Raw genomic sequence first — 13113 nt, forward strand, 5'->3', positions numbered from 1 at the left:
ATCAAACCTGCTCTTCTGGTTTGGTGTGAAACCATGGCTGTGCAGCCCACGTCCGGGCTGAGGTCATGCCACCCGTGGATGATATCAGACGCAAGCGTTGAGATGTGAGCAGCTGCAGGCATTATTGGCATGGCATCTTAATTAAGCGTCATTACATCTTAAAAACAAGGCTTCGTAACCAGTGAAAATATTTGTTGTATTTAAAACTTGCCTGCCAGTACAGCTTTTTAACATGGTTCCATGTACTTTATTGTTCATTTCATAACACTGGTGAAGCTTTTATTAGCCTCACTTTTAATTGATAAAGGAATATAAATATCTGTGAGGTAAATATGAAATGTGTTTTTTTTTTTGTAAGTATTATTGAGTCTTCTATATGTTCATAAGGACAGGATTGGTCTGAGAGAGGAGTGGGTGGGAGGTTATTTCAGCAGGCTGTGACCACTTCTTCCCCCTCACAGCCCTTTTCTGTCCAGGGAATCTGTCCACACCCCTCTCCCCCACCCGCCCTCGCTAGCCTGGCCCAGCCTGCTCTGTCATGAGGGCTGCGTGTATCTAGCTGGCGACAGTTCTGGGCTTCCCGTCCCAGACATGGTTTCCCATGATGAGCAGGGAGTGAGATCCGGCCGTCTACTCTGTCAGGCCTCTCTGAGCAGCACCAGGCCCGCATATCGGAGGGACGCAAAACGCAACCCAGGCTGACGTCCACAGGGTGAGGGCGTGGGGCCCGAGCCATCTGCACACCTGTGTGTCAATGAACTCTTGTAGTTCACTCTGAGGCCCAGTTCCTCAGGCATTTGTTTGGAACAGCCTTGACGTCACGGGTCACCATGACACGTGATACTCGTGACCCATGTGTTTCTCCTCAGTGATCCATCTCCAGCCAGCAGCAATTCCTGGGTGCCATGACACCATCGTGTCACACCAGCTGGCCACTCCAGCCTCATGAAACGAGTTTAGAGTGAAAGTTTAAAGTTAAAGCTGCCCTCTGCTGCTAAGGACATGTTCTGTCCACCTCAGGCTAATTACAGCGTGCTTTAGCTTTACAAGATCCTGAGCTGTCCTGCTGCAGGACACATCAAAGCATCGGGTGGCCTTCACAATACGAAGACATGTGTGTTTAGGACTGAGAAGCCTGCTGCTGTTTGGATGGCGCCTGTCCACCTCTGTCCTCCTTGCAGGGGTCGGTCACGGTGTGAACCGGATGTCTACCCACTTGTCCCCCTCCGGCTTTATCCGGACAGACCCTGTTGAACCTGGCGGGCCTCCAGATCCGAAGAATTCTCCTGTAAACAGTTTACAGGGAGCTGGCGATGAGGCAGGGTTAGTAGGATAATCGGAGGACAGCTTCACACAGGAGATCACAACTATTTTTGTTTAAGACCACGGCACAGCACGAGTTCTGACAGAGGGCAACACTGTGGGCACTGGGTCTGACAGGAACTTAGACAGAGGGCACTGGGTCTGGCTGGAAGTGTCACCGTGGGGACTGGGTCTGACAGGAAGTGACAACAAGGGCATGAGATCTGACAGGAAGTGACATGGGGTCTGAAAAGAGGCCATACTGGACGTGGGCACTTGTTCCACTAACTTCTGAAGTGCCAGGTCCAAGAACTCTGGGAAACCGCCGGTACAGTCTGGAGCAGGTCTGAGCACAAGAGGCTCTTTTATTAAGACAGTAAGATCATGTATATAAACACAGCAATCATTACATTTCTTTAAGAGTTCACATATTTTTTTACATTCACAAAACTTCATCTTTCTTTTAAAATCTATTTTTTATAAACAATTTATTTATTTATTTATTTATTTATTTTTTGACAAGGTGATTTCCATAACCATCAGTATAGCAGGAGCCTCTCCCAGACCAGTTAAGAGGGAATTAAAGATAAATGGCTCCATGGGCTGAGCTCTAATAGCACTGTGTATGGAGCTGCAGTAGCAGGGAGAACTGTGACTACAGTCGCCTGGGCCCCCAGCACCGCCTCCGCATCTGGGCTGTGTTTTCCTTTCGCAAGACTCCTTTGAAGTGGCAGAAAACACACACACACACACACACATACACACACACACACACACACCCTGAGCTGCCCCTGTCCACCAGTGTCACATCAGTTATCACAGTCTCTTCAGCAGGCTTGTGACATGTGACATGCTAAATGATCTCCTCCTGTGTGAGAGTGACAGAGGAAACACACTGCTGTCACTCAGCCCCTTCCCATCTCCTCACACCACCACCCATCATCACACCACCACCCATCTCCTCACAACACCACCCATCTCCTCACACCACCACCCATCTCCTCACAACACCACCTATCATCACACCACCACCCATCTCCTCACACCACCACCCATCTCCTCACAACACCACCCATCATCACACCACCACCCATCTCCTCACACCACCACCCATCGTCACACCACCACCCATCTCCTCACAACACCACCCATCATCACACCACCACCCATCTCCTCACACCACCACCCATCTCCTCACAACACCACCCATCATCACACCACCACCCATCATCACACCACTACCCATCATCACACCACCACCCATCTCCTCACAACACCACCTATCATCACACCACCACCCATCTCCTCACACCACCACCCATCTCCTCACACCACCACCCATCTCCTCACAACACCACCCATCATCACACCACCACCCTTCTCCTCACAACACTACCCATCATCACACCACCACCCATCTCCTCACAACACCACCCATCTCCTCACAACACCACCCATCATCACACCACCACCCATCTCCTCACAACACCACCCATCATCACACCACCACCCATCTCCTCACAACACCACCTATCATCACACCACCACCCATCTCCTCACAACACCACCCATCATCACACCACCACCCATCTCCTCACAACACCACCCATCTCCTCACAACACCACCCATCATCACACCACCACCCATCTCCTCACAACACCACCCATCTCCTCACACCACCACCCATCTCCTCACAACACCACCTATCATCACACCACCACCCATCTCCTCACACCACCACCTATCATCACACCACCACCCATCTCCTCACACCACCACCTATCATCACACCACCACCCATCTCCTCACACCACCACCCATCTCCTCACAACACCACCCATCATCACACCAGCACCCATCTCCTCACACCACCACCCATCTCCTCACAACACCACCTATCATCACACCACCACCCATCTCCTCACAACACCACCCATCATCACACCACCACCCATCTCCTCACACCACCACCCATCTCCTCACAACACCACCCATCATCACACCACCACCCATCTCCTCACAACACCACCCATCGTCACACCACCACCCATTTCCTCACAACACCACCCATCATCACACCACCACCCATCTCCTCACAACACCACCCATTATCACACCACCACCCATCTCCTCACAACACCACCCATCATCACACCACCACCCATCTCCTCACAACACCACCCATCTCCTCACACCACCACCCATCTCCTCACACCACCACCTATCATCACACCACCACCCATCTCCTCACACCACCACCCATCTCCTCACACCACCACCTATCATCACACCACCACCCATCATCACACCACCACCCATCTCCTCACACCACCACCCATCTCCTCACAACACCACCCATCATCACACCACCACCCATCTCCTCACAACACCACCCATCTCCTCACACCACCACCCATCTCCTCACAACACCACCTATCATCACACCACCACCCATCTCCTCACAACACCACCCATCATCACACCACCACCCATCTCCTCACAACACCACCCATCATCACACCACCACCCATCTCCTCACAACACCACCCATCGTCACACCACCACCCATTTCCTCACAACACCACCCATCATCACACCACCACCCATCTCCTCACAACACCACCTATCATCACACCACCACCCATCTCCTCACAACACCACCCATCATCACACCACCACCCATCATCACACCACCACCCATCTCCTCACACCACCACCCATCTCCTCACAACACCACCCATCATCACACCACCACCCATCTCCTCACAACACCACCCATCTCCTCACAACACTACCCATCTCCTCACACCACCACCCATCTCCTCACACCACCACCCATCTCCTCACACCACCACCCATCTCCTCACAACACCACCCATCGTCACACCACCACCCATTTCCTCACAACACCACCCATCATCACACCACCACCCATCTCCTCACACCACCACCCATCTCCTCACACCACCACCCATCTCCTCACAACACCACCCATCGTCACACCACCACCCATTTCCTCACAACACCACCCATCATCACACCACCACCCATCTCCTCACAACACCACCTATCATCACACCACCACCCATCTCCTCACAACACCACCCATCATCACACCACCACCCATCTCCTCACACCACCACCTATCATCACACCACCACCCATCTCCTCACACCACCACCCATCTCCTCACAACACCACCCATCATCACACCACCACCCATCTCCTCACAACACCACCCATCATCACACCACCACCCTTCTCCTCACAACACTACCCATCATCACACCACCACCCATCTCCTCACAACACCACCCATCATCACACCACCACCCATCTCCTCACAACACCACCCATCATCACTCCACCACCCATCTCCTCACACCACCACCCATCATCACACCACCACCCATCTCCTCACACCACCACCCATCTCCTCACAACACCACCCATCATCACACCACCACCCATCTCCTCACAACAATCAATCAATCAATCAAAGTTTATTTGTATAGCGCTTTTCACAACACATGTTGTCACCCATCATCACACCACCACCCATCACACCACCACCCATCATCACACCACCACCCATCATCACACCACCACCATCATCACAGCACCACCCATCATCACACCACCACCATCACACCACCACCCATCACACCACCACCCATCATCACACCACCAACCATCATCACACCACCACCCATCATCACACCACCACCATCATCACACCACCACCATCATCACAGCACCACCCATCATCACACCACCACCATCACACCACCACCCATCACACCACCACCCATCATCACACCACCAACCATCATCACACCACCACCCATCATCACACCACCACCATCATCACACCACCAACCATCATCACACCACCAACCATCATCACACCACCACCCATCAACACACCACCACCCATCATCACACCACCACCATCATCCCACCACCACCATCATCACAACACCACCATCATCACACCACCACCCATCATCACACCACCACCCATCATCACACCACCAACCATCATCACACCACCACCCATCATCACACCACCACCCATTCCTAAGCCCATATGTCACACCCACCACCGCTCTGTCAATTACAGCCCCACCCATTACAGTCCCACCCATGTCCCTTCCGTCTAATGCCATCATGAATGCTCCTTTCTTAACACCCCTATTCCTCCTACTCTGTCCTGATTTGGTCATCTGCTCTGTTTCTGTGTGCACGCCCACTCTGAACATGTTGGCGCATCTGTGCTCCGCCCCCCTTCCCTTTTTTGGCTTCGTGAGATGAGCAATGGCAGACGTACCTCCTCCCCCATGCGTAACTGACCTTTGATTTGCTCTAATTTCACTCATTAAACCAGCCCGCTGACCCCTATGGAATGCAGGTCTTTGATGTGGAGCTGTGGGTCTCGGTGGTGATCAGAGGCAGCGACGTGTGTTTTCCTGGGTCTGGTCCGACCCAGAGCACACGGTCTGCCCACACTGTTCCCTGTGATTTTCCCCTCCCTCCCACTCGTTCTGTGAGTGAGTACGGGATTCCCCTCACTGGCCGTCCCGTAAACACGCCGTCTGTACCACTGCAGAGCGATTTGATGGACAGGGGACTGGAAAATTTTTCCACATCTACCCACTTTTGGTTTTGTGCTCTCGCACCTTGAATGAATATTAAGAATTGTGTGTGTGTGTGTGTGTGTGTGTGTGTGTGTGTGTGTGTGTGTGTGTGTGTGTGTGTCATTCCAGACCATCTCCGAGCTGGAGGCCCAGGTGCAGTCTCTGCGTGAGGAGGTCCTGGCGGTACACAGTCAGCGTAAGCAGCAGCTGGCTGAGCTAGGCGTCCTGCGCGAGGAGGAGCGGCAGCAGGCTGCCCGCGAGCAGGAGGCGGCGCTGGCCCGTCTGCGCGCCGAGATGGAGCGCGCACGCCTTGACCTGGAGAAGACCCACGCTGCTGAGAGAGATATGGCCCAGGAGAAGGTGGGTGTTCCCTGGGTAGCTCAAGCCTGAGCCGTGCTCTTCTGCTTCCTGTAAGCTTCAGTTGGCATCCTGTATACCCGCGAGTGCACCGTTAACCCTCCAGTATACCCACGAGCGCGCCTTTATACCCGCAAGTGCACCGTTAACCCTCCAGTATACCCACGAGCGCGCCATTAACCCTCCCGTATACCCGCGAGTGCACCATTAACCCTCCCGTATACCCGCAAGTGCACCGTTAACCCTCCAGTATACCCACGAGCGTGCCTTTATACCCGCGAGTGCACCGTTAACCCTCCAGTATACCCACGAGCGCGCCTTTAACCCTCCCGTATACCCACGAGTGCACCACTAACCCTCCTGTATACCCGCGAGTGCGCCTTTAACCCTCCCGTATACCCGCGAGTGCGCCTTTAACCCTCCCGTATACCCACGAGTGCGCCATTAACCCTCCCATATACCCACGAGTACGCCATTACCCTCACGTATACCCACGAGTGCGCCATTAATCCTCCCGTATACCCACGAGTGCACCATTAACCCTCCCGTATACCCACGGGTGCGCCATTACCCTCACGTATACCCACGAGTGCGCCATTAACCCTCCCGTATACCCACGAGTGCGCCATTAACCCTCCCGTATGCCTGCGAGTGCGCCATTAACCCTCCCGTATACCTGCGAGTGCGCCATTACCCTCCCGTATACCCACAAGTGCACCGTTAACCCTCCCGTATACCCACGAGTGCGCCATTACCCTCACGTATACCCACGAGTGCGCCATTAACCCTCCTGTATACCCACGAGTGCCCCATTACCCTCACGTATACCCACGAGTGCGCCATTAACCCTCCCGTATACCCACGAGTGCGCCATTAACCCTCCCGTATATCCACGAGTGCGCCATTAACCCTCCCGTATACCCGCGAGTGCACCATTAACCCTCCCGTATACCTGCGAGTGCGCCATTAACCCTCCCGTATACCCGCGAGTGCGCCATTACCCTCCCGTATACCCACGAGTGCGCCATTACCCTCCCGTATACCCACGAGTGCACCGTTAACCCTCCCGTATACCCACGAGTGCGCCAATAACCCTCCCGTATACCCACGAGTGCACCGTTAACCCTCCCGTATACCCACGAGTGCGCCATTACCCTCACGTATACCCACGAGTGCGCCATTAACCCTCCTGTATACTCACGAGTGCCCCATTACCCTCCCGTATACCCGCGAGTGCGCCATTACCCTCCCGTATACCCACGAGTGCACCGTTAACCCTCCCGAATACCCACGAGTGCCCCTTTAACCCTCCCGTATACCCACGAGTGCGCCGTTAGCCGTCCCGTATACCCACGAGTGCGCCGTTAGCCGTCCCGTATACCCACGAGTGCACCGTTAACCCTCCCGTATACCCACAAGTGCACCGTTAACCCTCCCATATACCCACGAGTGCACCGTTAACCCTCCCGTATACCCACGAGTGCGCCATTAACCCTCCCGTATACCCACGAGTGCTCCATTAACCCTCCCGTATACCCACTAGTGCGCCATTAACCCTCCCGTATACCTGTGAGTGCGCCTTTAACCCTCCCGTATACCCGCGAGTGCGCCTTTAACCCTCCCGTATACCCGTAAGTGAGCGATTAACCCTCCCGTATACCCGCGAGTGCGCAGTTATCCATCCTAATCCTTTTTTCATGCTGTGTGGTTCACATGTTCGTATAGTCATGAGCTCATGTGTACTCACACACACACACACACACACACACTCAACTTCACTACTGAACTGTGTAGGCAACTTTAGAAGGGTCTTAGTTAGCATTCCATTATAAATGCATTAGACTGCTTTGCCCTCCCTCTATCTAGACAGAGCAGGCAGACTTGGCTGAGACGTTGCTGGAGTTCCTGTGCTCACCCCCTGCTCCTGATGTATTCATGGGGCTTTTGAGTTAGAGAGCTTCCCTAACCTGGCCAGGTCTCAGGTGATGGTGCACTGTTGATCAGGATCGTAAGCCTAATAAAGCCATTAGTGTTCATTAGACCCCTGCAAACCCACTCTTCCTGGCCCTTCTCCATTCCAACCACACCCACCTCTCTACACAGTCCCTCTCCACTCACTTTCGGCCGCCAGTCCTTCTGACGCTCCGCCCACCTCTCCTCCCCGGTCCCACCCCTGTTCCCTGTTCCTCCCGGCCCATCTGCGGAGTGTTACAGTGCCAGGCGGCCTGCTCCATAAATCCTGCACGTGAGCTTCACCACCACATGTGCAGGCGGCTTGCGCGGAGATCCCCGTCTCGGGACGTTCCGTCTTTTTCTGCCCCGCCACCATGTAAGGGCTGTTTGTGAACAATAAGTCATCCTTCTGCGTCCGGCCCACATCCGAGGACCTCTCTGGCTCCCAGATGTGGCCGTCATGGAGCGGGGCAGGACTTTGATGGCTGCATTGCCACCCCGTGGTTCTGAAACTTTGCGGAGTAGGCATTAATGTGAAAAACTTGTTTCTGAAGCAGCAAACACTGTGTCACAGATCCAACACAGACACGGGTGTCAAAGGCATGAATCAGTTCCTCATCATCATTCTTAGTCATATACAACTGGTTCTGTACAGAGAAACCCTGCTAAATGACCTGGGTCAAGTGGCTTCTCAGAAGATGTAAGCGATTGGCTTCTTCCCAGAAGTCCTTGGGGCCTCCTTCCTGTCTCCAAGAAGGGCCGGACTGGTCTTATCTCCTCCAAGTGGGCTGTGCAGAGTCAAACTTCCCAGAAGGGAGTCGACTGGCTCTGGAAGCTCCTTCTGCCTTGACCACGCTGCTTAGATCTCAGAGCTGCTCGTTCAAGTTCACTTAGTGTTCCATGTAAATATCATTTGTAATCAACAGGGAACGACGTGTTCTTGGGATGGGATCCATGGAGAAGTGGTTGCCATAGCGAGAGTCTGAGCTCATGCTGTCAGTATGGTTGAGCGCTGAGTCATTTGCTGAAACTCAAAATGAGAAACTTCAGTCAGATGGAGTCAGAGGTCAGAAGGCCTCTACGGGTGGTATGAGATGTCTCTGCAGCGTGGTCCTAGCCTGCTTAAGTGCTGTGTCTGCCAATGATGTCATAATCTCCCTAACAGCTTCTGTAAACTTGACATTAGCGTTTTATTAGCCTGATTTATATCTGTGTTTTTGCCTAGGTTTTCACGATCATAAAAATGACTTAATCATCCCTTGAACTGTGTGGTTGGTTTGTTTTCTTTCTGTCTTCTCCCCATTGTAGCCTCTCACCACACAGGTGCTACTAGCCATATGGGCACTTGTATTGTGTAGTGTGCATTATGGTGTAGGATAGTATAATACAGTATAGTATAGTGTAGTGTGGTCTAGTACAATGTGGTGTAGTGTGGGCTAGTACAGTGTAGTGTAGTGTGGCCTAGTACAATGTAGTGTGGTCTAGTACAGTGTAGTGTGGTCTAGTACAGTGTAGTGTAGTGTGGTCTAGTACAGTGTAGTGTAGTGTGGTCTAGTACAGTGTAGTGTGGTCTAGTACAGTGTAGTATAGTGTAGTGTGGTCTAGTACAGTGTAGTGTGGTCTAGTACAGTGTAGTGTGGTCTAGTACAGTGTAGTATAGTGTAGTGTGGTCTAGTACAGTGTAGTGTGGTCTAGTACAGTGTAGTGTGGTCTAGTACAGTGTAGTGTAGTGTGGTCTAGTACAGTGTAGTGTAGTGTGGTCTAGTACAGTGTAGTGTGGTCTAGTACAATCTAGCGTAGTGTGGGCTAGTACAGTGTAGTGTAGTGTGGTCTAGTACAGTGTAGTGTGGTCTAGTACAATCTAGCGTAGTGTGGGCTAGTACAGTGTAGTGTAGTGTGGTCTAGTACAGTGTGGTGTGGTCTAGTACAATATAGCGTAGTGTGGGCTAGTACAGTGTAGTGTAATGTGGTCTAGTACAGTCTAGTACAGTGTAGTGTGGTGAGCCAGGCTTGGTTGGAGGGTGAGAGAGAGGTGAAGGCCTCCTCCCTCTGCTGGAGGCCAGTGTACTGGGCAGTCAGGGAGCAGGCCTCTTTCCACCAGCATAAACCGTTCTGTCCATGGAGGATTAGAGAGGGTAACTGACTCTCTCACACACACACAAACACACACTGACTTTCTGCAGGTTGGCCTGCAATGTATGGGCATATAGCATCACTTGTCACTGCCCACTGATTTTTTATAAAAAAAAATTTAAGCAGCTGCATGAGAGGGAAACCCTTCTTAAGATAAACGCCACAGGTTGGCCAGATTCTGGGCCTTTTGAAGTCATTTAATGATTCCCCTGCTATGTTAAGCACACTGTGTCTGAGGAAGATATCACTTCCCACCTCATCCTCAGAGTTTCCAACTTTCCCTTTATTTTTGAAGTCTCAGTGGAGGAAAAAGTTTCCATATTTTCGTTTAGTAGAAGTTTGCCGGCTCTCAGATCCTTATTGACTGTGCGTGTTTTGTGAACTGAAATTCCTAGCTCGTTTGTTGCCGCGACGGAGACGTTGCCCTGTGCAGGCGGCGGGTCCTGGCGCGGGTCGCCTGGGGTCCGAACGCACCTCACAGATCCCCGAGAAAAAGAGAGGAGAAATCCATTAAATCCAAGAATGGGTTGCCATCAAAGACGTCGCCCCTTTTTGAGGGGGGGGGGGGGGGGGGGGGGGGGGGGCGCTCGTGCAATAAAATAATGAGAAGCAGAACATCAGAGGAGATAAGATCGGCGCCTCAGATTGTCCGGGCTGTCCGAGGCTGGAGAAGAAAGCCGGGGAGGCCGGCGGCGACGACGTCTTCGTTTCAGCCGCTCGGTGGGTTTATCTGGGCCCCTGCACGGGCTCGCCCGCCGGTACCCAATCTCCACGCGGCACACAGGACCGTGGGAGCCTTGTCCCCACAGATAAACCCGCCCGCTCTCGGCAGCTCACAGCACTTCCAGGCAGCTCCTCAGACGCTCCCACCACCCTCCTCCAGCTTTTGAGGAACGGGAGGCTAATGTGAATTAGGCCCCGCTTTGCAGATTAGCTCCTTTTAATGTTCGAGCCCCTCCCTACCACCCCGTCCTCCTTTTGAACACCACAGATTTCTAACGCAGCCTAATTTTGACTCAACATTTTTTACATTTGTTAAATTTGAAATTTGTTCAAAAAGTGTCTGGGATCGTTGAGTCTAATGAAAAAAGGGGGTGGGGGAAGACTTTTATTAAGGTTTTTAGTGTTTGTTGGTTTTATTTTGGGGTGTATATGGCTTGTAAAGTTGACTAGAACGTTAAATGTCGGTTTGCTTCTAGTCATCAGTTGGGACGTGCCAAACCCAGACTCGTTCCCAGGATCAGTCCCATGAACAGCCCAAGGACCAGTCCAGGAACGGCACCTGTCGACAGCTGTTGCTATGTGGCTTCGATTCTTTTTGTGTGCGTGTGTGTGTGTGGCAAGTTACAGTTTGCATTGCATACACAGATTAACACACATGCTGGCCCTGACAAGCCCATTTCAAACACACCCGCATCTGAGGGGAGGCTACTGGGCAGACTGGCTTCCACGGAGACAACTCGCTACGGAGGACGCCGGTCGTAACGGGAGCGCTTCCTCATCCGCCCGCGGACCCCCGCAGCCTGCGGACTCCACCTGCCACCTCCACCTTCTCGTCAGCGCGGAGGATGAGCGGGTGGGGGCTCGTATGCCGTCTCTCCAGAGCGGGGCGGCTCTTTGATCCTGTGACGCTGGGCTTTTGACGTGCCAAATCTTCATGTTCAGCTGATTCTGTGGCGCAGAGCTGCTTGGAGTGGTCCAAACTGCTCCTTAATCATTTACAAAAGGAAGAATGCAGCAAAATGCACGTGAGTGCTGGGTCATTTCATGAAGAGAAGCCCAGTGAAGATGCACAAGTCAGTGAACAAGGGTTACATTTGTCAGAAATGAGGAATGAGAAATACAATTTTTAAAGGCCAAGAAAATGTCTTTGGCATCGGCGATGTCTGTGTTTTCAATTTATCGCCCAGCCCTTATAAAGGAGTTGTCCTTCTGAGCTCGGCTGTATGTTGGGTGTAGCTGAGCTGGGGCTGTGTGGAAGTATTAAGCCTTGCCACGATTACTGCGCCTGGGTGTCAGGTGGGCACCGTCTGTCCCCTCATTCCAGCTCGCACTCGAACAACCCAGGAGCCCCGTCCCACTTCAGATGCACTCAACCGCTCTCCCCTTCACAGAGAGCCTCCCTCCCTCCCTCCCCACCTCCTCCTGTCCCACCCAGGCAGGTGGGAGGAGGGAAGACCTGCGTTGCCCACCACGTGAAACCCGGTGCACTTCCTCCTCCTCCAGCCCACTCAAGCCCCACCCATCTGTTGCAGGGTTGGGTTACACGACGAAGCCGCCCGCACGCGTGAGCTCCCCCCACCCCCGAGCGCCACGCTCGCCGGGAGGTCTCCATGGAAACAAGGCGTGTAGCGCCCGACTCGTGCGGTTATTTTTAAAGTTTACTCCTAGCGACAGAAGAAAGAAGCCGAGAGGAAGAGAGACGTGGAGGAGGCGCGTGAGATCCGGAGCTGAGTGGCAGGCCCGGGGAGGAGAGCGGTGCACAAGAGAAGAGGTTGACGGAGCACACGCTCGGCACGTGCGCCGGCCCATCTCCTCCCCCCCCCCTCATTAGCAGCAAAGCGCGGAAACGCTCCCCGAGCTGCAGGCCCGAGCGGCCCGAAAGAAACCTGGCAAAGCGGCTCGTCCCGGCTGACGGTTCTTTGTTCTTGGGGCCTGATCGCTGCTCTGGGGCCTTTTTGCCGTTACCCAGCGAGCGGGAGTTGTCATGGAGGAGAGACCACAAGTCTG

The 13113-nt window shown here is 53.1% G+C and overlaps 1 protein-coding gene across 6 annotated transcripts in view; it reads left to right on the forward strand.

The window, feature by feature from the left end:
• Positions 1-6349, forward strand: part of cep112 (centrosomal protein 112) — a 74102-nt gene extending 67753 nt beyond the window's left edge. For all 6 annotated transcript variants that reach the window (XM_076986865.1, XM_076986860.1, XM_076986888.1 and 3 more), the window contains one exon: positions 6070-6349. In XM_076986865.1, coding sequence (XP_076842980.1) covers positions 6070-6330 — 261 coding nt within the window. In that variant the 3' untranslated portion in view covers positions 6331-6349. The remainder of the gene's footprint in view (positions 1-6069) is intronic.
• Positions 6350-13113: the final 6764 nt, after the last annotated feature.

This window comes from Brachyhypopomus gauderio, chromosome 2 (genome assembly GCF_052324685.1).
Source record: "Brachyhypopomus gauderio isolate BG-103 chromosome 2, BGAUD_0.2, whole genome shotgun sequence".
NCBI classification, from domain to species: domain Eukaryota; kingdom Metazoa; phylum Chordata; class Actinopteri; order Gymnotiformes; family Hypopomidae; genus Brachyhypopomus; species Brachyhypopomus gauderio.